At 32.7% G+C, this 26126-nt stretch overlaps 2 protein-coding genes across 7 annotated transcripts in view; one reads left to right on the top strand and one right to left on the bottom strand.

The window, feature by feature from the left end:
• LOC143226048 (uncharacterized) overlaps positions 1-10896 on the top strand; it is a 38479-nt gene extending 27583 nt beyond the window's left edge. For all 3 annotated transcript variants that reach the window (XM_076456460.1, XM_076456461.1, XM_076456462.1), the window contains one exon: positions 6016-10896. In XM_076456460.1, the coding sequence (XP_076312575.1) occupies positions 6016-8094 (2079 nt within the window). In that variant the 3' untranslated portion in view covers positions 8095-10896. The remainder of the gene's footprint in view (positions 1-6015) is intronic.
• A 282-nt stretch (positions 10897-11178) lies between these two features.
• Positions 11179-26126, bottom strand: part of LOC143226047 (DNA (cytosine-5)-methyltransferase 3B-like) — a 70402-nt gene continuing 55454 nt past the window's right edge. For 3 of the 4 annotated variants that reach the window (XM_076456458.1, XM_076456457.1, XM_076456456.1), the window contains 5 exons: positions 25552-25703; positions 24867-24952; positions 24400-24478; positions 19752-19870; positions 11179-18362 (listed from right to left, as the gene is read on the bottom strand). In XM_076456458.1, the coding sequence (XP_076312573.1) occupies positions 18131-18362; positions 19752-19870; positions 24400-24478; positions 24867-24952; positions 25552-25703 (668 nt within the window). In that variant the 3' untranslated portion in view covers positions 11179-18130. Of the gene's footprint in view, positions 18363-19751; positions 19871-24399; positions 24479-24866; positions 24953-25551; positions 25704-26126 lie in introns of those variants that run through there. The other variant, XM_076456459.1, reaches the window with a different exon arrangement.

Raw genomic sequence — 26126 nt, forward strand, 5'->3', positions numbered from 1 at the left:
ACCCCACAATCTGAAAAACGTGTAGCATTTAACAAAACAAAGTGACGAACAGAAGCAATATGCCGTCATTATCGAATATGCCTTCTCACGCTGAAGTTGGAAGCGTGACCTTACTTGTAAGCGTACAAACACATACCCCATCTACCGGTCACGAAATGAACGTAACCTGCTTTCTCACTTTAGAAGCCGTCGTTTGCTACCCTATGACACTACACCTTTTGCGTTGCTCCTTCTAACGTGCTTTGATTTTTGGATGCTGATTATCTTCTCTGTTTATTCTACGCTGTATTTTACGTGTAAAGCTTCTATAAGTAAACACGTAAGATGATTATTAATTTATTATATTTTGCCGTTTGAGTGCTAATATGACAATTTCGTTAAATAAAAGAAAATCCATTCTATTGTTGAGTATCTGAAGGGTTATTTGTTTGTTATTTGCAGTCGAATTTTTCGCTCCTTGAAAATCTGTTGCTAATATGAATGTAATTCGTTAAACGTGTACGCAATTTGTAAAAACAATTAACTGTTGGAGCATACACATGACTTTTATAAAGTAATACCTGAAACAAGAACGTTTTCCCACTAGCACAATAAAATATGTGACTCGTGCTTTACGTTACTCAACTTCTTGAACTGAACGAAATCATCGCGGGAATAGTTATCAAAACGAAACACCCCTCACGAGATATGTTATTTTAAACGTATTTCTCGTTTAAAAAAATCACTGCTTAAATTACATTAACAGAGTCACGTTCGAGCTTTCAGCAATGGTTTTAACTTGTCATATTCATATTATGAAAAGAAATATTTTAAGTAAAACACATAGAGATTCTAAACCAACCTAAAATCTGACTATAAAAAACAAACTTCATTCAAAACAAATAAGTCTTTTTCATGTTTACTTTAATCTACGTCCGAACTAGCTCTAAGTGGTTTATCTCAAGTCAAATACTCCAGTTTCCTTTTTATCTTTGTGTTTAGCAATAAACATTGCTAATTTCTTCCTAAAACAGGTAGCTAACATCTATTTTTTCCAAAAAATCTCTTAGCAATGTTAAAGACAAGTAGCCATATATATATATGAAAAGAAGCACATTCCGTGATTAAACATTCTTAGTAACTCCAAGATCTAACTATAAAAGAAAAGTAGCACACTCCGTGATTAAACATTTTTTACATGACAAGGGAACTATATAAAAAGGTAGCACACTATGAATAAACATTCTTAGCAATACCAAGACAGCTAACTAGTATAAAAGAAAAGTAGTGCACTTCATATTCATTCACTCACAGCAACGCCAAGACAGCTAGTTATAAAATAAAGAGTGGTACATAAATGTATTCTGAAAACTAGCTATGAATGGATCGAAGTTAACACGATGAATAAATAAACTGTTACAGCAGGTGATATAAAGGAAAAAAACATCATGCTAAGACAGCTATGTAGCTAAAACTAATTCTAAGCCGTGCACCGTGACTCGTTAAATCCTATTAAATGCTGCGAAAGAACTAGCAATAAAAAAAGAATAAACTCATTTGTATGGCATATTTCGCGCATCAAAAAAAATAAGTAAAGGACAGCTAAGAATAAGGATTGATTCATTAATTGGTAAGTACGGAACATAAGTCATCCTATTGTAAATCACTGAATGTGTTCAACTCCTAGTGACTGCACTGATCCTTCTTTGATTATTAACATGACACTTTTACCACTGTTGATTGTTATCCTTTAGTCATTAACACAACACTTGTAACTGCACTGATTCTTATTTGGTTGCAAGCATGGCACTTATTAGGGTACTGATTGTTATCCGTTAGTTCTTAACATGGTGCATGTTACTACACTGATTCATCTTTATTGGTTATTAGCATGCCACTTGTCACCTTATAGATTGTTATCCTTTAGTAATTAATATAACACTTGTAACGATATTGATTGTTAACTTTTACTTTTTGACATAGTACTTGTAACAGCTGATTAACCTTTTCTTCATAACAGGATATCTTTTGTTGATGATAAATGCAGACGTATTCATTCTTAATCTAATTACTGACATTGTATTTGTTAGTATACTGATAACTGATCTTTACTTCTTGAAATAGTCTCTTGATAAAGTTAATTCCACATTGCCACATAGGTTTAGTATCAGTTATTATGACAGTGTTTTATCACGTACCTTATCGTCATTCCAGTGTTTACTAATTATATGTTTATTATTTAACACGAGATGACTCTTTCTTAAATACTGCCTCATCTGTTTTTTATTTTAACCTTTTTATATGACGTTGAAAAAGTCTTAGCGTAAGAAACTTAGCTACGTATATGTAAACGCTTAATGCACAAAAACAAAGTAACTTATATACCATGCTAGAACAAGTGGTACGTTTGAAATTGTGTGTATATCTAATTAATAATTGTGTATATACTTCAAGGTTGACGTTTATACACTATTCATGTGATCTAATTAGTTGGATTCCGATTGACATTATAATAACGAAACAAAGATACGTACAGATCCATTTTCAGTAGTATAAAACACCTAATGCTTTTGAAAGTGTCCTATGTTGCCTGCACTCTCCAGGGCTATCTATAGAAATTGTAAAAAATACCATAAAACTTAGGATAACATACCGGAAGGTTACTTTCAATTACTTTACCATATATGCCATTGTACCTTATATCTATCACACCACAAAGTTTACAGGTTGTTTACAATTACTTCCACGGTAAACGCTGTATTTTATTAAGTTGTATTGCGAAATTAAAGATAATTTATTTTTAATTTTAAAATAGACATTGTAATTTTTTTTTGTTTTTTTATGGTATGCTTTATTTATTAAGTCGTAAACTTTAGAGGTGATTAATAATTGTGAGGTACTCTCTAAAGGTATTTTATACCACTGGAAACTGAACATAACACCAAGAGTTCATGTAACCATGAGCTTCGCCACAGAATGACCTTATGTACACAATAAAAATAAAACAATTATTATACATTTTGAAATCAAGTTATCCGTACACGTAATTTTAATTCGAGTTTTACATTTATCTATGTTTAGAATTGAGTCCTCAACTTATTATAATTTCATGATTGCGTTCATTTACAATTGTGTTAAGCACCACTACTAATAGAACAATATTATTGGTGCAAATATTACAATTTCTGGTTACTAGATAAACATAATTAACATATCACAATTTCTGGTTACTAGACAAACATAATTAACAAGCGTAATGACAGCGTCAAAAAAAAAGTTTTTCCATTTTTATACTTTATTAATTTTTAAGCTTATCTAAATACGACCACACATCGAGAGGAAATTAGTACCACTTAGAACTTTCTGAGAGTTTCGACCGAAGTGAAGGAGATATATCAGATTTAACACGTTAATGAAGCAAATTTTTATTAATACTCCTGATGTTTCAAAAGGAACGTAAAATCATCACTTGCTGCGTAACAACTTTACCATTATTAACATATAGTTTTAACAGCACAACCATTAAACTTTAAAGAATGAGTAATCGTTTTCAACATTACCTACAATCTCAGTTGTCGATACAATTGAGTGGAGAGATAAAATACTAAGTATGAAATTGTGAAAGTTAAATAAGCACGTGCACTCGCCGAGACCAGGCCGAGTAGTTGTCTTTCACTATAGAATGCTAGCTGTAAGTATCCTTCGTGTCTTCACACTTAATATATTTCATATCACTTATATTATTACCTCTTCTCTTTCTCTCTTTCCTCAAACTGAGAGTTTTGGGATGTGGTTTGTAATAATTATATGTTAATTTGAGCCTGTTAATGAAATGAAAAAGAGGTTCATTTTAACTGAACCAAACACATCGATTTATTACTGTCACATTTCTGTAACATTTTGCCGAAGCCAGATTCAAGTAATGGATACACCTGGCGCAAACAAAGATAAATCCTTGAAAAATACCTATAGATTATCACATCTCATGAACACGGTCAGAAACGATTTAGCATATTAAGGTACGTAATTTATGTATGCATAAACCGCTGGCGGTCAGTGAACCAAAATGATTCCCACATTGAAGGATGTGTCAGTCTTCGCCCTCCATCCTTCGTAGACGGGTGAAAAGTTCATTCTCTTCATTAATCTGGACAGGTATGATGAGGCGGGTCCTTAATTCTTACTTACAAATGGACGATGTTATAAATATGTCATGTGTCTCTTACATAACTGGTTTCGTCTAGTTACAACACACCATTGTCTATTTTTCCTAAACACCTTGCGCGTATTTACTGCGGTATTTCCGAAAAAAGTTTTCCACTTGCCGATTTGCGTTCTTGATTTAAGTTAGTATCTTTGTCTTGCTACAAAAACTATTTCTCAGAAAAATGTGTGTTTATCAAATAATAAACAACAAATATATGCCGTCGTCAGTCGTTTTGTAAGTCTTTGTTACAAACATTTTCACAACAACTATATTCACTCAGACGCTCTCGATCATCTTGCAAGTTGGTAGTTCATCTAAACTTAAACAGAAATAATCAAATATATAAATTAAGTGTTAAGCTGCACTCTATTAGAATGATGTTGCAGTACATGTGCTTCAAATTCTACGCTTAATATGGATAGAAACTGCAGTTTCAAATTTATATGATGATATGTATACTGTGAGATATATATTTACTGTGTATAAAAATAATGAATAATTGACGTGTATATTGAAAGAAAGAAGTAGTGTGTTGTCTGTCAGTCAGTCAGTATATACTAAAATAACGTTACAAAATGGATTGCAATTTATACTGTCGTGACGTCAGTAAAACATGCGCATGTCATGAATCACGAGAAGAATTATGCGCTCTGTAGGCCACAACACAGCATGGCATACGAACTTCAAAAGCAAGAAATAAATATATTTGTTACTCTTAATTTTAGTTTTATTTACTGTTGAAAGAGAACACCTTCACGGGTTCTGCTGAAGTATATCTATTTTTAGTTTTATTTACTGTTGAAAGAGAACATCTTCAGGGGTTCTGCTGAAGTATATCTAATAACTTCATTTGATTTTCTTCACTGTCTTCAGATGTCAATTTAGTATTATGACTTGTATTTCCACTGTAAATTTAGATGAGATTCTGAAGATACATAAGTAGCTCTGCCTTTCCATACGACATTTAACAAATATTAGTGTTAAAAAATTCATAAATAAAATTGATGAAAACTTTACTTTACCAATTTAATTCAGATCACACCACCAGTTGTCAAGAAATTTGCCAGTATATATATATATTTATTTGTGTTTTGAATTTCACGCAAAGTTGCACAAGAGCTATCTGCGCTAGCCGTCCCTAATTTGGTGTTATAAGAGTAGAGGGAAGGCAGATAGTCATCGACACCCACCGTCAACTCTTGGACTACTCTTTACCAACGAATAGTGGGACTGATCTTCATATTATAACACCCACACGGATGAAAGGGCGAGAATGTTTGGTGTGGCTGGGATTCGAACCCGTGACATTCAGATTAGGAGTTGAATGCCTTAACACACCTGGCCATATATGATTACGACTCTATCTGTTGTACCTATCGTATCCCAGCCGACCTGAAGAACCCTTGTAGAAGGAGAAACGCCTCTTCTGCAATGAATGTAGCAACTATGGTATAGTTGACATATGTTTATACGCTCTTTTGTCCTGTCACTTAAAAAGTTCTTTTAATAATACTTTACGAAATTCGTAACAAGTTTAATATCCAATGGTTAATTATAATAGATAGGGAATGATTATCCATGCATTCGATTGACTGCGATCATTCTTCTAACAAGATACTTTGTTACTCATTTAATTTCAAAGATGCAAAAGCCATTGTAATGTAATTAGTGCGAAATAATCTGAATGTATGGCAAATCGATTTATCTATGAAGAAAGTTCTTCATTTCCTTACGCTATATTGTAATAATTTTGTTAAGCTTATACGACTAAAATGGTGATTATCTACATTTTCTCCGCATACCGTAATTCGTTTTTTTCTTTTTTACAGCTGACATCTGCTCAAAAAAATTCACTGTGGGCCAATGGAAAGCCAGAGTCAATGCCAAAGCTTGCAACTCTTGATGTCGTTTGTGGAAAAGACCATATGTCAGTCCATTTAGAATTCAGTGCGCCCTTTCATGGACATGTGTTTTCTAAAGGTCATTATGGGCACGATAACTGTGTGTATGTTATGCCTCATTCAGGTCTAATGTACGTAGATTTTAATATATATTATGCTAGTTGTGGAACTAAGCCAGATCTGAATGGAAAGTTTTACGAAAACACCATCATTATCCAGTATGGGACAGACATCATAGAAGCATGGGATGAAGCAAAAAGACTACGATGCGAGTGGTACGATGCTTATGAAAAGGAGGCTACGAAAGGGTTACTCAAAATAGCCGAGCTGAAAGTTGTAGAATTAGACTTTCAAGGAGATAACGTCGACTGTTGGATGGAAATCCAAGAAGGAAAAGGTCCATGGTCTAGCCAAGTTTCTGGCATTGTACCAATAGGTAGTCCACTGACTATGGTCATCGCAATCAATGACTATGAAGGTCAGTTCGATATGAGGGTCAAGTCCTGCTATGCACATGATAGTATCAAGCCACCAGTTGCTTTAACAGATAAGTACGGATGTGTCCTAAGACCTAAAATGTTAACCCCATTTCGCAAAGTTCGTGATTATAATGGACGTGCAACAGTGATATCATACTCACATTTTAACGCATTTAAGTTTCCTGATACAGTGGTAGTGTACATTGAATGTTCAGTAGAAATATGTCGACATGGATGTCCTGACAGTTGTCAGAAGCTACCTTATCTTCCTTTGCCTTCTCACCATAAACAGGCAATCAGCGCTCCTGATGAGGAATATGTACCATTGGAACAAAATCTAGATAATGGCTATCATTCATCTGGAAGTCCTCTGGACTCTTCCAACCCAGTACCAAGAGATCCTCAAACCATCCCAGGTCATCCAAATCCTACAATATATTCTAACAACAACGTACCCCTAAAACCAAATGTTCAAGAGCATGATCTACTCAAAAAGCCAAATGATAAAGAACACAATTTATCCAGAAAACCTACTTACGAAAAACAACGTATAAATCAGCAACTGCATTATGAAGCAGTCGAACTGGAAGATTATAAAGATCACCATTCAGCTCAGAAACAGAATTACGAAACACACCACATACCTCAAGAATCAAACTATCAACAGAATATTCCACCTCAAAAAACAACTCACACAAAAGGCAGTGCAGAAGAATATTATCAGGAAAGGTATCCTGGGTCTCTAAATACCCCGAAAGATAAAAGTGGTGATTATGAGCCCATACCAGAACCAGTTTCACAACTTAAACCTATAAAACCTGGTCCTCAGTTGTCATTATTTACACAACAAGGATTTTCAGGGTATTATAACAGAGAAAAAGAGGTTCCCATATTCCATGAATCTAAACCAAGTTCCCAATACGTACAGCCATCTCAAGACATTTTTAGTTATGGTCATCAAAACAGACCACACGCTCAATCCTCTGCATACAGGCCTCAAAGGATTTCATTGGAACCTCCCGAGGATAGTCCACCTTATCCTTATCCAATCCCCCAGTTTCAATATCATAGTAATGGTGGAATGATGATGGGTCAGTTTGCTGATCGAGCAGATACATTTGATTCCACTGGATTTTCTGAGCAGGATTTTCAGTTTCCTCATGGGCCTCGTTCACTTCGTACTAGACGTGAAACTTCAGATGGAGAAGTTCTTGGAGTTCAGCAGACTTATCGTGCTCTGGCGTCAGTGGACTTAGCGTTTGAACCTAACGCCACTAGAGACAACGCGGTTATTTTTTCAGGCAGACGCGAAGAAATTGTCTATGGTGTATGCTTGCCACTTCCTGGGTTCATAGCTGGATTAAGCCTGCTATTGTTACTGACAGTCTGTTCGATATGCATCACAGGGTATCTCTGGTATCATTGGCGTCTCCAGGAGATGAAAGAAGACACTAAAACGAGCCTCACGACGAAAATTTTCAATGGAAGGCTATTTTATTATTATAGGAATCGTAAAGTTCATTATTAATTTACAATACTTAAAAAAGACTAAATTGATACTGTCTATAATAATACGAAAAGAAGTTTGAGAATGTTAAGGGCTCAGTTTATTTATTATATAGCAAAATGTAGATATTTACTTATTTCTAAGGAAAAGTTTTGACACATATACACATTACATACACACACACACACACACATAGGTACGAATTAGTTCTAAGTCTGTCGTATAACCAATAAGACTTTGTTTCTCATTGTCATCCCTGAATGTGGAAAATAATATAATGTACAAAAATGCTTAACAGGTATATGAGTATCGTTAAGTAAACCTTAATCTTACTTCTAAGTATTTTAAGTGTTCAGAGAATTAAGGATACTTAAGTACGCGCTTACAGAAGTTAAATATTATTTGAAACATGCAAGACTGTTCCTTTGCATGTTTTATTCTCGCAAGATGAAAGATATATAATGACAAATATAATATTTCCATTAAAAAATGTCTCCCTCCAGTGGCCCAGCAGTATGTCTGCGGACTTACAACCCTAGAATGCGGGTTTCGAAACTCGTGGTGGGTAGAGCACAGACAGTTCATTGTGTTGTTTTGTGCTCAACTTCAAATAAACAAGCCATTGAACTATTCGATCTCTGACAAGATGGAACTATTCAACCACAGAATTATTGTTGTGTATAAAAAAAAAATTACAAAAGTACTTCAATTGACGTAGTTGAAATAATTCAACTAATTTTGATGAGGAGTCTTAACCTTAATGTGTCCATAAAATTTAGTGCAAAACCGATCAACTTTAACTTAAAATATTTCATCTTCCCATTATAAAAAATATTTGAAAATGATCCAAAATTCGGATCCCAAAATTTGGGTAAGACTTTCCAATCTTGAATAAAATTTTCTTGTAAAGTGATTTATTACTCTTCAGCCCCCAGCTAGTACAGCGTTATGTCTACGGATTTACAACGCTAAAATGAGGGGTTCGATTCCCCTTGGTAGGCTCAGCAGATAGCCAGTTGTGGCTTTGCAATAAGAAAACATATTCACTATTACTCTTTCAGATATGCCTAGGAAACACAAAGATACACACATACACGAGCCCAATTGCATTACCCCCCGTCAGGAAGGAAGGTTAATAACACAACATAATCACTCTCTCTGAAAAAAACAACAACAATAGCTGTATATGTGAAACTTTTGACGACAAGAAACTCTCAGAAACATGTTAAACAATGTATATATATATATGGAATAGAAAGAATATAAGATATAGAACCACCATGGGTACAAACTTTTAAGGATTACACTGTTTTCAATGTGTACACATTGATTTGTTAGCGTTATGCAAGCGCTATAAAATGAGTTAATATTTTAACTTCTTAAAGTGATGTATTTATAGTAACTAATTCCCATTATAAGTTTACATATTTTAATATAATTAATAAAAACGGAAATATAAAACTGGTGTTCTTACATTATCGAAATTTAAGAATTGCAAAAAATCGAAATACCTTAAATAGAATATTTTTACCATTTGGCAATGAAATTACTTCAAAAACTTCATATTAAATTTCTATATCTTAAAGAACAAAAGCGATTTAACATTATTTTGTCCTATCAAATGTATTTTATTTATATTTCATGGTGTATTTCTTTATCCTAACCTCTTCCACACACACATAGCTTAGTGGTTAGTCAGTGCTTTTAAAACAAAAAATCGAATTTAGGTATCCTCGATGGGCAGAGCACAAATAAATAATTATGTTTACCCCCAGTGACACAGCGGTATATCTGCGGACTCACATAGCTAAAAACCGAGTTTCGATACCCGTGGTTGGCATAACACAGATACATTTATGTAGCTTTGTGCTACCTATTATGTTGACTTGTGCGTAATACCCACGTTTGTTTTCTTTAACGGTACAATTTGCATCCTCTACGTTTCAATTTCGTAATCTGGCGTCAATATGCCAACCATACTGGGAATTTTCTGTAATAACAGCATAAAAGAGTAGTTTAATTTTACTTCAAAATTTTTAATGGAGACAAATATTCTTTATAAATTTACATTGTGTTGGGCTTATTTATACAACAAAAGGTTTAACGCATTCGTAAAAAAAAGATTTGAATTTCATATTGAGTAATTAATCAGTTTAAATAAACAGATTAGTTTTAGAACTAACCTTCTAAAATTTACACGTAGGTTTGGAAATTTTATTTATTCATTACGTGGGGCGCATAGGTGAAACCGTTATATGTTCAAAATCATAAATATTGTTTAGATTAATCGGCAATATACTTCTAACGTCTTCATCTAAATTTTGCATCCATGTATTTATGTGAAATTATCAGTTCTTATTCTTAATCATACAAGCTATTTTAGTACACCATCTAGATGTAGTAGGTGTAAATGTGTGATACACTCTCTGAAAACTTTGAGCTTTCCACAGTTATTTCTAACAGTTTTATTTCGAGTTTTTAGTTGTTGAATAAGTATATTTTATTAAAATTTATAGCTTTTAAAGTAAGTCATTTCACAGTTATGTTTATCGTGAATATCAAAGGTCAAGTTTGGGGATGTAACAAAAGTAAATAATTATGAATGAACATTTTAAAATATCTTATACAGGTAAGAGCGAGGTATTATTTCAATATTTTGTTTTCTAAAACCCATGTTTCTTATTATTATTAACATTTACACATAATTTTGATAAAAATTAATTTTGTGGAATACATTGTATGTTAAAAGAGTGCATTAGTTATTTTCTGTACAGACTAACTAATAAAATACACAAGTTTTTGTCTCTGGTTTTAAAAAAACTCATTTATAACAAAACTGATACGTACACATCTCTATAACATTTTAAATACATTTAGAATCTTAAAAAATATATGATACTACAACTTATAACGTATCAAAAACAATATCAGCAACAAAGTAAGCTTTATCAATAAAAATCCGTAGTAGTATCACCAGAATAACTTCTTCGATACAGTAACATCTCATTAGTTTGCACTGGTTTGAAAAATACAACAGCTGGTTTGGGCAGTGGTCTATAGATTTCAGCAAACCAGTAATACATATTTCATTCGTTATCATGCACGAAAGACGTTTCTGTTCTACTCAATATTCATTCGATAAAATAAAAATCATATGTTAGTATCCTATAACGTCCAACTCCAATCACTTGAGAAATAAAACATTACCCTCGAAGTTTTAATTTTTCTTTCATCTTAAAGTTTCCCAACAAACAAAAATGTTTAAATATTCTTTTAAGATGGTAAAACAGTTTTCTTTATGAATTTTATCTGTCTATATTTTCATTGTTTCGAAACTGGTACTGAATTTTTCTTGAAGTCTAGGTTCTTTATTGCCTAAATTTCTTAACAGAAATCCATTTCATTTCCGAATCGTGCCACTATCGTAAGTAAAACAAAACACTCTCCCATGGCAAATCAACCTTGAAAAAAAGATTCCTTTGAAATGAATATCAAAATAAAAATCTACATCTCGACTTGCCCCTTGTTCGCTTTTTTATGTGTACAACAAAATAACCACTCTCAGAAAAACAGCATTAACATTTCCCATAAAACACACATTAAAATAATACCTTCATCGCGACCCCTATCGAAGTTCATTAACTAAATTTCTAAGTAAAATATATTTATTTCATTTCCGAGTCTGATAACTAATGCAATGTAAATATAAATTCATAAGTTTTACCTAAATGAGGCAAGACTGAAATTTTAAACATCAACGGCACAGTAGTTTCAAGTAAACGAGAACAAGATGGGTGATAACGTTCCAATAACAAATATTATATTATTCTATCGTTTTAACAGAATAAAACAATTTAACATTTGTGCCCCCATCTGTAGGTAGGATCACAATCAAAGCCTATAAAAAATTTCAAAGCATTTGTAATTCAAAACAACATGAAACTATTTCTGAAAGCGCAAATAAAAACATCATCAGCGGAAAAGCTGTACCAATAAAAATATGTCTCAGTATCATTACTTACTTTTCGGTACAGTAACAAGACATTAATTTGTACTCGCTTGAAAAATACAACAGCTGGTTTACCTGATACGAATAACAATGTTATAAAATTCTGATATGTCTTTAAATTACTATGAATCAGCTTAAAAGTTAGTATACATATAATTGCAGGTAATCCTAAGTAAAAGATAATAATGGAATTGTCTATTCTCATCTTTCTAATTAAATAAATGGGAAGTGGTGACACATAGCTATATAGTACTTTCAGAGAAAAGTAATATCGAAAAATATATGAAAATAAACTAAAATGAACATCGTATTCATAATCATCCCTAGAAAAATACCAAATTTCACAAGGACTTCAAATAAACTGTTAAATGGTAAGAAATTCAGCGATTCTTGTGATTTGGTAACAAATTAAATTAAATAATTTTATGTAAATTGTTTGAAGCATAGATGAAACTTGAGGGAAAAACCTAATTTATCAATCATTGTTTAGATTTTGTAATATCGTCTTTTTCTACGGTTTAAAAAAAATCAGAATAAGCATTTCGTAAATATTCTCTCGCAACAGTTTTATTTGTAAAATTTCAGAAGAAAACATAAGTTAAAACCATTTGATTTAAGCATTCCTGGTGGGAGTAATATAAATTGTTTTGTGTCCAACCAATTTCTCAAGTTTTGATGACCACCTTTGTAACGTTATGTTTACAAAGTGAAACAATTCCTTCCCACTACGTTTCATTATCAAACAATTTCTACAATATCACTGAAAACTAGATCAACCATATCTTGTAGCAATTCGAGGATATTCCTTTACACATACAAAATTCAAATCCTATAAAAAATACGATTCATTTGTGAAGAATATTTTGTACGATTAAAACACCAGTTAAAAGATAAATAATTGGAAAATAACAATTAAAAAGGTTTATTTAAACTGCAAAAGTTTCAGTAGTGTCTGCAGTTCTGCTATATTATTTACCAAGGTATGGCAGACAAACATATTCTCAAAATGGACTTGGTCATATTTTAAAACATGTCTAGATGTTGATTTTAATCAACTGTAAGAAGTGGCAGTGGTTTGCCTCTTGGTAAAAATAGTAAAAATCACTGACAAGAGATCAAAAATCGAATATAATTAATTCACTTCGTGCTTCATCAGTAAAAAATATTTAAATATAAATCAACCAAACAGTAGTGAATAAACATTATTACATGACTCTATAGTGTAATAATTAATAAAACTTTCAAAGAACAACTCTAAAAAACTAAGAATTTGCTCGTTTTAAGTAAAAAAAGCAAAAGTTCCATTTTTAAAACACATTGACTTAAACAATTAAATAATCTTTACAATTTATGTTATATAAAGTTAATCACGAATGCTTCATGTAAAATTAATGATTTATTTCTAACCACATTTCTACGTAAGATAATATCCTAACTTAATTCTCTACACTTAGGCTAATTAATGCGATTTAACGTCTACTAATTTAATAAAAAATATCGATCAATTATTATTCGAACAAAATGCTAATTTTAGACAAAAATTTTAAATTTTAATAACATACGTATTTACAAAATACGTAATAAATATTATTCTAAAAGTCTAAAACTTTTACCTACAAATGTATCAACCAATTTCGCAAGTTCAGCCTTAAACAAACTACAATAAACAACTATGCTAGATGGCTCTAGACTACAATTCAAAATACGCTTCGAAGGTAATTTCTAAATGATACATAAGCATGCGTGCCAGTAGCTATTACCTTGTAATCGCACATTGGAAGTAATAATAACTATTGAACAATTAGTTGTTTTACAGCAAAATACACTTTGATATTTTTATTAATTCTCTATAAATTAAAAAGAAACTATGTTCACTACAGTACCGAGAGAAAAAGTAATAAGAAAACAATGAATTAGCCACTGAATTTAATTAATGATGATCAATAAAAAGCTCTAAGTACTTTTTATTAAACAGATATCAGCAATTGCATCAGGCTGGTCACAAATATGGTATAAAAAAGTTTAGCTCTCTATCGTTTCAAATCCACAAACAAAAAGGGTGACGCTACAAGCAACTGCGTATAAAACAAATATAAAAAAAATATCTATTACACATACGTCTTCGTAAGTACCATATTTTACTCATCACTAATCGTTTCGAAGGAACATCTGTTTTTAGGCTTGGTGAAGAAAGTTAGGCCAAATTAATTTTTAAGACATATACACATTTATTACTTATATGTTTTAATTACTATTGCTTATTTCAATTACATGCAAATTTCATTAATATATTGACAAGTTTAAGTTACTTACTCAAATGACGAATATGGATGTCTTTCAAAAAGGAAAACAAATAACAGGACTGAATATACGAACACAGCAAAATAACAATTTTCTCTGACAGTGTAAAAAGAAAACGAAATAAGTTGTCGTACACACACACACACATATATATATATATCGTTTGTACACTCAGCTGTTTTTACTAACGATAAGTAATGTGTCCACTCGACCTTCAACTAAGAATCTGATAAAAAGATCATGCCATAGGACATAAGATTTTTATAGCAAAACCACATCGGGTTATCTGCTGTGTTCACCAAGGGCAATTGAACCGCTGACTTTAGCATTGTAAATCCGAAGACATATTGCTGTCCCAGCGGGTTATATTAGAAGAATACAAATAGTAACTACAATCATATAACTCCTATTATCATTAAAGATTAACAGAATAGAAATACTTGTATAATCACAATAATATCGCACTTAATAAAAATATTAAAATCCATAAAATGATTAAATCAATTAACCCTCATTAGCGTTAACAAAATGGAGCGCTAAATTAGTGTTGCAAATAGAAAAGTACAAGCTCTATCTAAGATAATATTTATAAATGCCTAGGTGCTGATATTGTTGTAAAAACACGTATATACATATATCCATGAATACAAGTGTGTGTGTGTGTGTATACATACATACATATACGTATACACATCCCATAACCTACTGCAGGAAATTCGATACATTTCTAAAATACATAATACTACCAATTTTTATCGAACAATTCTGCCAAACCTAGCCACATTAGTCCTAAATCTATTTATTAATAGTAATCACGATTGGATAAATTATTCTTTACCACAAATAAATGCATAATACTGAAAAATAATGGAAATAACACGAACGGGTCTTTCTTTAGTTTTAAATCAAGAACGCATTGCATTATTAACCTTAATAACATTTTATTCTTATGCGCAAAACAATCAAGCTATTTTCCAACCCATACACTAATAACCATAAGAATCGCAATGACAAGAAAAAACCACAAAAATAGCATTATTTAAGAATAACTTACCATGAAATAAGATTTTCTTCTAAAGATTAATGCCTAGAATATATTTTTGGCATTTTATAAACATTTCTAAATATCGTTTGACAAAAGGTTTTTGAAACATAAACAGTTCGCTATTCTAATAATTCTGTATCCTCTCATGGGTACTCGCAGGAAGGGAGGGACAAGAGAAAGCGTTTGTTCCCCTTACATAAAAAAAAAAAAAAAAATGTCCGTATTATGCTTGATGTAAACTTAGCACCGTAGATAAACTAAACATTGTACATAATTTCCAGTAAACTGAAAAATTTTGTTCCATTTTATGCACACATAACACATTCGTTTAGTGTGTTGAATTACACTGTAAAATCTGATCTCCTACATACGTTTTGCCTACTACCACCAAAACTAGGCCCGTCATGGCCAGGTGGTTGGGGAGCTTGACTCGAAATCTGAAGGTCGTGGGTTCGAATTCCCGTTACACCAAACAAACTCGCCCTTTCAACCTTTAGGCCATTCTTGCCGTTCGTTGGTAATAAAAGTAGCCCAAGGCTTGGCAATAGGTGGTGATGACTAGCTGCCTTCCCTCTAGTTCTACACTGCTAAATTAGTGACGGCTAACGCAGAGAGCCCTCGTGTAGCTTTGCGCGAAACTTAAAACAAGCAAACCCCACTTAAATTATTTCTGTGGGCGCCCATGCGTACTATACCTAAGACTAATTTGTGATCCAAGTTAGGGCCAGTTAAATTACTCAGGCTGTACAAAGAGGGAGGATAAAGACTGAACTATTCAGCAAAAAACTCTATAAACTAAAATCCAATACTGGTAGCAATTATATATTTTTATTCTGAACTCAGCAAGTAACGAAAAAAAAAATCCGTTAAACATGTTTAAGTATGTTTATGATACTCTATAATAAATGAAACAAAAATAATATATATATGTAGGGTTTTAAACTCCGTTTCACTTCACCATATAGTAGTGCATTATGACTTTATGTCACAGATTCTCTTTTCATTTTAACCTCTGGTAAAAAAAAAGAATAGAAATATTTAACATATATACATATCTAGATATAACTGAACTAGTTAGTTAAAAATTCGATTAAAAAGTTCAAAATATAATCTTTCTTGTAAACTATAAACCTACTGAGATGACTAAAGAACTAGGATTAAGATAACCATCTAGGGTCCTACATCTGCAATACTTTGCTTCTGAGTGCTACCCCTGTTGCTAAATATCTTATTTTCGTTATGCAGACGAATACTAAGACAGAGTAACAACCTCAGATTGCACTGAACTTTGTTTTAACCAAAAGATAATTTGAAAAAGTGACACATATAACTGCATAAAAACTTCTTTGGTTAGGAACCTAAATAAAGACCATTGCAAAATATTTTATTTCTTTTCCGTTCAAATAGCTATAACAGTGCATTACAGAGCCATTTTGTCTGTTGTTGTTGTTACCGAATATATTTCAGATGATACAAATTTGGGCTTCTAATTCTCGTCACATAACACAATGTTTTTTCATACACTTTTAAATTTTTGTAGAAATGGATAATTGAATATATAAAGAAATATATAATTATAGCTTATGTTAATTTCTTTATTGCCGAAAATGTGATTGAAATAACTAAATAAAAATAGAATTAGAAATAACTTTTCTATTTGGAATAGTCAACCAATCCTTTTGACTTGCATAATTAATCTTTAAAATAATTGAAAATGTAAAAAAAAAAATAAAAAAATAAAGGTTACGTTAATTTCTTTATTGCCAAAATGTAATTGAAATAACTAAATAAAAATAGAATTAGAAATAATTTTTCTCTTTGAAATAGTCAACTAATCCTTTTGACTTTCATGATTAATCTTTTCAATTAAAACTATAAAAAAATAACATAAATTTATAGATTAGTTAATCTGTTCAAAAGTTTATTTTATTCTGATAACAATGCTGCAAAGTAATAGAGTTAATACTTGTTTACAATGAGAAAGATAAGTAGTTATTAGATGTAGAACTCTTATCATTTTATAAGTCTCTTTTACAACAAGAATGATGAAAGTAGTTTTTGTTAAACTAATACAATGACACTTCCATGAAATCATAATTAATTAAGAAATCTAATAATTAGAAATTAAAGTCAAAGAAAACTATTATTAAAGTTTACTAAAGACAATGCAATATTCATATACAAGTAAAAGCAAAGTATCTACAGGAAAGAAAATATTTGCTCATCTAGTCTACAATGTAATCCAGGATAGTCTATGCCAGAAGTAATAATGAAGACTATTGCTCACGTTCTTTGTTAACATGAAATTTCATGCTTGTGGTCAGAGTAGATTTGTACCAGACATGAATTTGAATTCAATATACCAGGCTGCTAACATATTTTTTACAATAAATAGTTTGAACATTAAAGAAAAATTCAAGTAAAACCTTTAAAAACATAAAAATAGCTTGCAGTAAAAAGATCACATAAAGCTAATGACTGAAATGGCATAGTAAAAACAGAGATATTCCCCTCCCCTAGTACTGTACTTTGTAATTTTTATTAGAGACAGAGTAAGAACATTAATGTAACACAACACTTCAGTCATAAAATTATATACATAATGTGTATATGAACAGAGCCTGACACATACTTTAATTCAGAAACAAAGAAACAAACAAAAAGTGTTATTTTAATTAAATAACTACTGGACTCCACTTTACTTAGGAAGATGTTGGCATGACAACAGAGCTAATTGTTGTAGCAGTAGGGATAACTATTGTAGGTATGGTGTTTGATGATGATAATGATGATGGCACAAGTTTGAAAAAGTTCTTCAACGGTGTGAAAAGGTGTCTGATTACAGGTACACTCCATGCTTTCCCAAGCAACTGCTGACGTCGACCAAGTGGGATATTTCCTGCATCAGTATAATGTCTTGGAAAGCCAAAGACCCTGTAAATGTCAGTTTTGGTGCATTTACTGAAAAGATATTCTATCCTATCAAATAAAAGTTTAAAAATATTATCTGGTAAAACAGTACAAAAGAACTATTTGTAAGCACTTCTAGCAATAGTGCAAAAAGTAATTAAATGCATATTGCTAGAACTGGCTGAGCATCATTAAACTGCTATCTTTTTTATAACAATAATTGTAATGATACTTTGTTTTCCCACCTCATGTACATTCTGAGTCACTGCATAAAATATCTGAAACAAACAGTGATATTGTAAAGACATATAAAAATACCTAAAGTTATAAAATTAAAACATTATTATCAGCACCTGACTGACCTATCTCAGACTTACTGAAAAACATCTAATTGTGTTGACAAGATGGAAATGGTGATATAACGTATCTGACTGTTGAAAAACCGGCCCAACTTTAGACTTAACATTAATAGTTTGAAGCCAATACTCATTTACTTATAGTGTATACTCCAAAGACTAAACTACCAGAACTTGTACTCCAAACAAATAAACATTATCTTAAAATGAAGTTTCACAGTTCCAATGCAACTACAAGTACATGGCATGGAGTACATGTGTGTGTAATGAGAAGTAATAGACATAAATCCTCAGAATCACAGTAAGTCATGATAACCACATTCAACAGGAAAAGTACTTTAAGAGCATATTGGAAAAAATAAAACCATATCTGACTTTGTAAACAAGACACAAAAGTAAATATTTTTACCTACTTCAAAGCATTATCATTTTAAAAGAAGAAAAGAAATTTGATCCTAGTGATTAATGGTAAGATTGCAAAGAAAGTCAAACATACACTCAAGAGTTCAGAAAAAAACTGTACATAATGGACTAAATGCAATTTTAAGTGATAAAAGACAGTTATGTCTGGAAATAGCTATAGCATTGAATTTTTAACATAGCTTTGTACCTACTGTTAAAATCTGAAATTATACAATGATAACTTAAGAAGTAATATGATACTTAAGCTGACAGTGCTTAAAGAGAAAATGAAATGTAACTGTTTATATATGCATGTGTAAGTATTCTTTTAGAAAATTAAGCTAGAATCTTTGTTGACTATTTGGAAAGTTTCTTTCATTACCACATGGAGCTAGTTTTTTCTCTTTTCTGTATTCTTGCAACTAATTTGGTTCAATCCAGTCTAGAGTCAAAAATCTAACTTACTACTGAAATATTGCCATAAAGAAAGAATACTTGCAGCCACTAAACTAATAACAAATAATTTAACAATACATACAAGTTCATTATAAGTTTCTCAAAATACTTTAAATTATTGTTCCACTAATATCACTTCTATCTTACTAATGGTATTTAAAAAAAAAAAAAAAGTCACATATATCACACATCTACTTACTCCTCCAGTTCTGTAACCCACAAAACATCACTTCCCCCATTCATGCTAACCGGTAAGAGACATTTCTTCCCTTGACGGAGAGAGTTGCTACGTGTTGTTACTGTTCTAATTTTATCTACCTTTTAAAAACGAAAATGGAGATTATTTATGTCTATCAGTTAATTATCTTCATACAATTATCTACAGTAATTATCTCCTGTCACAAGATTAACTATTCTTATTCACTGCTGCCCTCTATTTGCAAACTTTTTTCTTTTTTCTTTCTGCACGTCAAAAGTTTTCTGCTCCCTCTATTGGAACTGCAAGATTCTAACATGTCTGTCATACTAATCATCATGTGTCACCTCCTCACCAATAGGAGTTAATTTGAGTTGCTTTATTTCTGCACTCAAATTTGATTAACCTTTCAGTGACTCTGAATTCTGAAGTTAATGTTACCACTTCAGGGGGTTATACCAGTAACCAAGGTTTTTTTTGCCTCAGGTGCAGGCAACCCAATGATGGACTTACTTGTTTTTGTGTCAGGAGATTCAATATTACACGGGACAACCCTTGTCCTCACCTAGCTGAGCCTGTGTAGGATGACAATGACTTCGATTATCTTTTTACACCTACAAAAGTTTCCTTTCATTCCCATTCCAAACATAAGGAGTCTCCTCGGTCTAACTCAGCCTTTACAAATTTTGTGTCTCAGGCTTGTGATGTTTTATCACTTTCTATTATTTCTTATACACTTCATCCTTCCTTATTTCATGAACAATATTTCAAATCCATTTTGGTTTTCCTCTTTCTCCTTATATTTCGGTTCATACTGTTCACTTTGTTAGGTTCCTAGGTGTATCATTGCAAGTGGAAGGTATTTTGTAGTGGTCTACAACCAGGTGTCCTCCCATCAGATCCAATATCCCACTTTTTCTCTTGCTTCTCATCTTCATCATACAATGCAGGAGATTCCAAGTATGTTCATCTCATACCGTCTTCATTACCTTCCACTTCTTTCTTCTTTGTTGGGGTTTTATCTACAACCTGTGGTCATTCTTTAGACTTCAGTGCAACTGTAATTTTCATTCATACTTTCATTCATTCAGGGACCTTTCATCAATTCTTTCTCTTATGAATCCCACTCAGTGACAACTGATGCCTGACAAGGTACTCTTAAACTCTAAATTCATGCTGTCCAGCCACATTGATTTGTGCTTTATCTTCTATGGTCTTACAAGCTCCCCATTGAGATGGAGTATTCCACAAGATCGCTTGCATGTGAATAACCTCATGATATTTTACTTCATAAACATGCCTCTCCTTAACTGTACATGGGTACATGGACTGCATTGGTAAAGCAGAAGGGGATTGCTGCCCATCCTTGCCATGCATGGAGTAAGCAACTCAGCATGGTCTGCATTTCAAAATAAAGTTTTATGGTCATACATTGCACCACATCCTATGATGACATTCATCTGGACTCTCCAATGCACTGTCACTCTCCCTTCTTTAAGTGAAATATCTTGCCAATTTCCAATTCCAAGCCTCTGGGATGGTTGATCATGGAGGCACCCTTTGACTGGGAGCCCTTCTTGTAACTTTGCATGGATGTTGGTACTCCACTGGCAGGTTTTGGATTTTGAATAAACCAATCACCATAAGTCCCTATACAAGTTTATGGTTGTTTATCTTCCTCCCTCGTTTTCCTATATCTGTGTTATGGGTCTTGGCAGTGGCACATGGGATTTTTTACGTTTCTTTGTCCTTGTCTATTCCTTGTCCTATTATTACAGATATGTTGTTGCCTGTTGGGGAAGTAGATTACATGCCATTGACTTCAATACTGAAGTATTGAATACTGAATGTCAAGTTCCTGGATTGATAGCTCAGAGCTAATCTGCATGTCATACCCAGGAATTACAGTGGTTCTTAATCCTCAGTTCTTGGGTTTGAGATAAAGATGGTATTGCATGGATGTTGGTATCTCATGAGGAGGTTTTTGATGTAGTTGACTTACAGAGTAAGGTCCACTGTGCTATTGCCACCTTACACCCAGGAACACATCCTTGTTTACTCCCATTGTCACTGTGGAATTGAGTTACAATATTTTTTTCTGGTTAGGATCACTTTCCTACCACATTCTTTTGCACTTGGATGTGCCTCTCTCAGTTTTCACCCTTATATCTTACATATTCCACAAAAGAGAGAAGAGTATACCTGGCTCAGTAGTGGTGCAGTTCCCCTATTCTGATCTTTATATTTGAATCTCTAATTTTCAAAGGTATCCTTTGAACACTTTCAGGGAATACTTCTGTCATTCCCTTGCATCAGCCCCTTCTCCTTCTCAATGTGAGATTCTAGTTAATCTTAGCTAAGTACCATATCAGAAGTTTTAATCTTCCTATACTAAAGATCTAATTCCAATTCCCACTGTTCCTCCCCACGTTTTTTCAGTGCTGACATCTTCTGCCAAACGTAGAATTGATAGTTCGATAGAGGAGTGTAGAATGAGTCACATGCATCAGTTCTAAGTATGGCAGAAGATGCCAGCACTGAAGAAACGTGGGGAGAAAAAGTGGGAATCGATAGTTCGATAGAGGAGTGTAGAATGTGTCACATGCATCACATGAGCAGGTCATTCTCGTATTGCTAAAGAGGTGATGTATGAGAAACATGATGGAATCTTAAAACTCCTAGAGGGAGAGGCATAAAGCTTTTGGCATGTATAAAGTCAAAGTTCACACATAGAAGGCAGCAGTGAACAGGAATAGTTAATCTTGTAACAGAAAATAAGTACCTATTTGAAATATACTCTTCAAAAAAAGAAATGCAAAAGGCAAAATTTGAGACATATTGTTAACAAGTTTATTCAGGGTAGTTCTGTATGACATGTGTGAAACTTTACACATTCACTGCTGAACATCCAAAGTCTGCAAAGGCGAATTCCACGCTCACTAGTTGAAGTTTAATGTCACTCAACGTCAATAACAAGTACGCCCCCCGTGAACATCAATAACTGCTTGGCATCTCCTGCCCATGGAAGCGATGAGATGACGAATCACATCCTGTGGAATGACTGTCCACTAAGCCTGCAAAGCTGCTGCAAGCTGAGGTAGAGTCTGCGGTTGAGGTTGTCACCGTCGCAGACGTCGGTCCAACTCGTCCCAAAGATGTTCGATGGGGTTTAAACATTCTTCCCTGGAGGGCCAAGGAAAAATGTTGATGTAGTGGTGTCTCAAGAAGACAGTGGTGAGTCGAGCTGTGTGAGGACAGGAGTTGTCATGTTAAAAAACGTCGTTGACATTCACCATGATGGGTTACACATGGGGCCTAAGAATCTCATTGACAGTTGCGTACGGTCTGATCGGAAATCCTATGCAGCCCTGGTATGGTTGAGGCAGTAGATGTCTCAGTGGTGGTCCTATCTCGAAGGTGATGTAACCAGATGTAGCGATCTTGTGCGGGCGTGGTCACACGAAGTCTGCCAGATCGTGGACGATCACAAGTTGATCCATGTTGTTGGTGACAATTCCATAGCCTTGTGATGGTGCTTGGGTGGACATTCACAGCTCTGGCAACATCTGATCGAGATTCACCTGCTTCCAAGCGACCAATGGCGTTGTTGCATTGTGCTTCAGTCAGTCTTGGCGTAACTGTATTGCGTGTCGGTGGCTTAACACTGAGCTATGGAAAACGAGAACCCGTCACTTTTATAGGGATTTTGCACATGTTGCACTTGCAGAACATGCAGATCTCTCAAACAATTTTATTGGACACAAATGCGTTTTGGCGAAAAATCCGATGTTTTCCTCCATTTTCAAAGTGCACAACTTTTATTGTCATTTTGGTCTGACAATCAGTGCCTTAACACGTGTAACATCACATACTCTGAGCTTGTAACGTTATTACATATATTTCTCTTTAAAATAACAAAAATATCCCTTTTGTGTTTCTTTTTTTGAAGAGTATACATTTTCAGTGCAGGAAAATTACAGCTTTCCAAACTTGTTAAATTTCTTTAGCATTAAAGGGAATCCTCAAATTTAAAGAAAAGATGGACCTATCCCTCAAGATAATAATTTTAGCTATGTAGTATCTTATTTTAATGTCCTAAATGTACATTTCAAACTAAAATCTTACTACATCATCAGCATAAATACATACTTTGTCTATCAAATATCCTTAACTAATTAGCAAAAAATGATGTTGCTTGTTTTGTTCTTTACTTCTACCCAATTTATAAATTTGGATTAAACTTAGTTTTACATAAAAAGAGTATACCTATCATAAAGATCGTTTTCTAAAAAGGCACAGTTTATAGAAGAAAGTGTTACAATGTCTTTTGTACAATTAAAATTAACATACAACAATAATGCACGTTTTTCTTTAATTTTATTATTAATTCCTTTTGTTTTCCATTCCACAATAAAATATATTTACATTTTCTAATAATTTTTAGTTCTTAATAAAGTAAATTTATGAATTTTTTTTATTAAATTATCCATAATATGTTAGAAAAAAAATGTTAACCCAGGGCTCATATTTAACATATCTTTTTTAAATGTAGGAAGCAAAATATTTTCCATTATTTCTGAAACTTAGTAAACTTTAAAAATTCAATTACAACTCTACTAAATGTTCAACAAAAATAAAAGATTCAACTTACAATAGCCTTCCTGTTAAGTTGGGGTGTAATGACACTGTCTAAGCTGATTGTCTTATGCAAGAGATGATGCTGTAAAGGACTTCAATATAAAAAGAAAAGTTTTAACACTTGTTTTTGTACAAAATAAATATTTTTAGCTCAAAGACTAATTTGTTTTGCTTGTCTAGCTTTTACCACACGTGCAAGATAATTTCCCTATGCTAGTATTTTTTTTCTTACAGCAAACCCACATCGTACATTCAGCTGTGTCTTCCGAGGGGAGTCAAACCCCCGATTTTAGGATTGTAAATCCATAGACTTACAACTGTCCCAGCAAGGGACCCTATGCTAGTGTAAAATGTTTTTTGTATTGTAGTGTATATATATATATAAACCAAAATTAAAATGGTAAATTAAATCAGAAATACTATAACAAAATACAGTGTATATATTACAAAACTTTTATAAGATTTAAAACAGATACTTACGCATACATTCCTGGAATGTTACCCCAGAAATAACGTGCCCGATTTTGAGGTGAAAAGTATTTTGAGTCAATCATGGCAGGATCACACTATAAAAAAGTGCACATAAAAAGCTAATAATTTTGAATAGAAATAAAAGATTGAGAAATAGCTAAACATAGTAAGATTCAGTAACATTTTGTTTTTGTCCATCACTTGTTAATATACCATTAGATGAAATGTTAGCATTGAAAATAGCTAATATACATAAGTTTAAAAAATGCAGTGATAAAAGAGTAGTAATTACTTTTAAACAAACAGATTACTACCAAAACCTAAGAAACTCGAGCAGAGTTTGCACATTATAAACTATAATTGTATTTTGGTCTTTTTTATAAGGAACCAATGCATTATATTAGAAATTAAAAACACTTATCCATTTTTGTGAATTAATGATCAGTGGTTGTCTTTAAAAAAATAGCAACAATGTGAACTATTCATCAGATCTTCACCATAAAAAAGGAGTAATAGTGTAAGGTATTGACTGGAAAACTTAAAACTGTGGCATGAATAACAGCATACAGACTGATTGCAGCCTACTTATAAGAAAATAATATTAAACTACTAGTAAATGAATAAAAATGCAAACTATTTTTAAAAGCCTACAATTAACAGATAATCAGGACTGTAACTATTTATCAATGCCCACCTGTAAGAAACGAGTAATAGTTGACTTATATTCTTGGGGCATAGATGCAACATTTTCATACAACCAGAAAACGTGGCGTCCCTTATTGGCCAGTTGTACAGCCTTCAAAACACGAAAAAAATCGAAAAACAATTTTCCTGTTCCTTGTGGGTCTATAAGTAAAACCAAAAATTGATTTAGAAAAACACTCTTTTACCATTTTATTCATTAAAAATAAAAACCATCATCACCTTTGATAACCGTGATTCATCAGAAAAACTATAACCCTTCACGTGTGTCAGAAGTTGAAAACTTAGTATAAAAGTGCAATATATGAATCTCATAACCCCAAAAGTTCAACTGATAGAATTAACCATGAAAAGATTGTTATAGAGAAATCTATATCAAAAGCCTTACTATACAATTTTTTTCACAAAAACAATTAATCATTTAATTAATCTTATCCCAGAGACTGTAGTGAAGTTTAGCTTTACCATAATGTCACCCCTCTGATGATCAGCTTAGCTGTACAGATGATAAATCAAGCTAAGCACATGCTTGGCTCAGCTGGATTTATTGTGTATTACACGTATGTG

This window comes from Tachypleus tridentatus, chromosome 9 (genome assembly GCF_004210375.1).
Source record: "Tachypleus tridentatus isolate NWPU-2018 chromosome 9, ASM421037v1, whole genome shotgun sequence".
NCBI classification, from domain to species: Eukaryota; Metazoa; Arthropoda; class Merostomata; order Xiphosura; family Limulidae; genus Tachypleus; species Tachypleus tridentatus.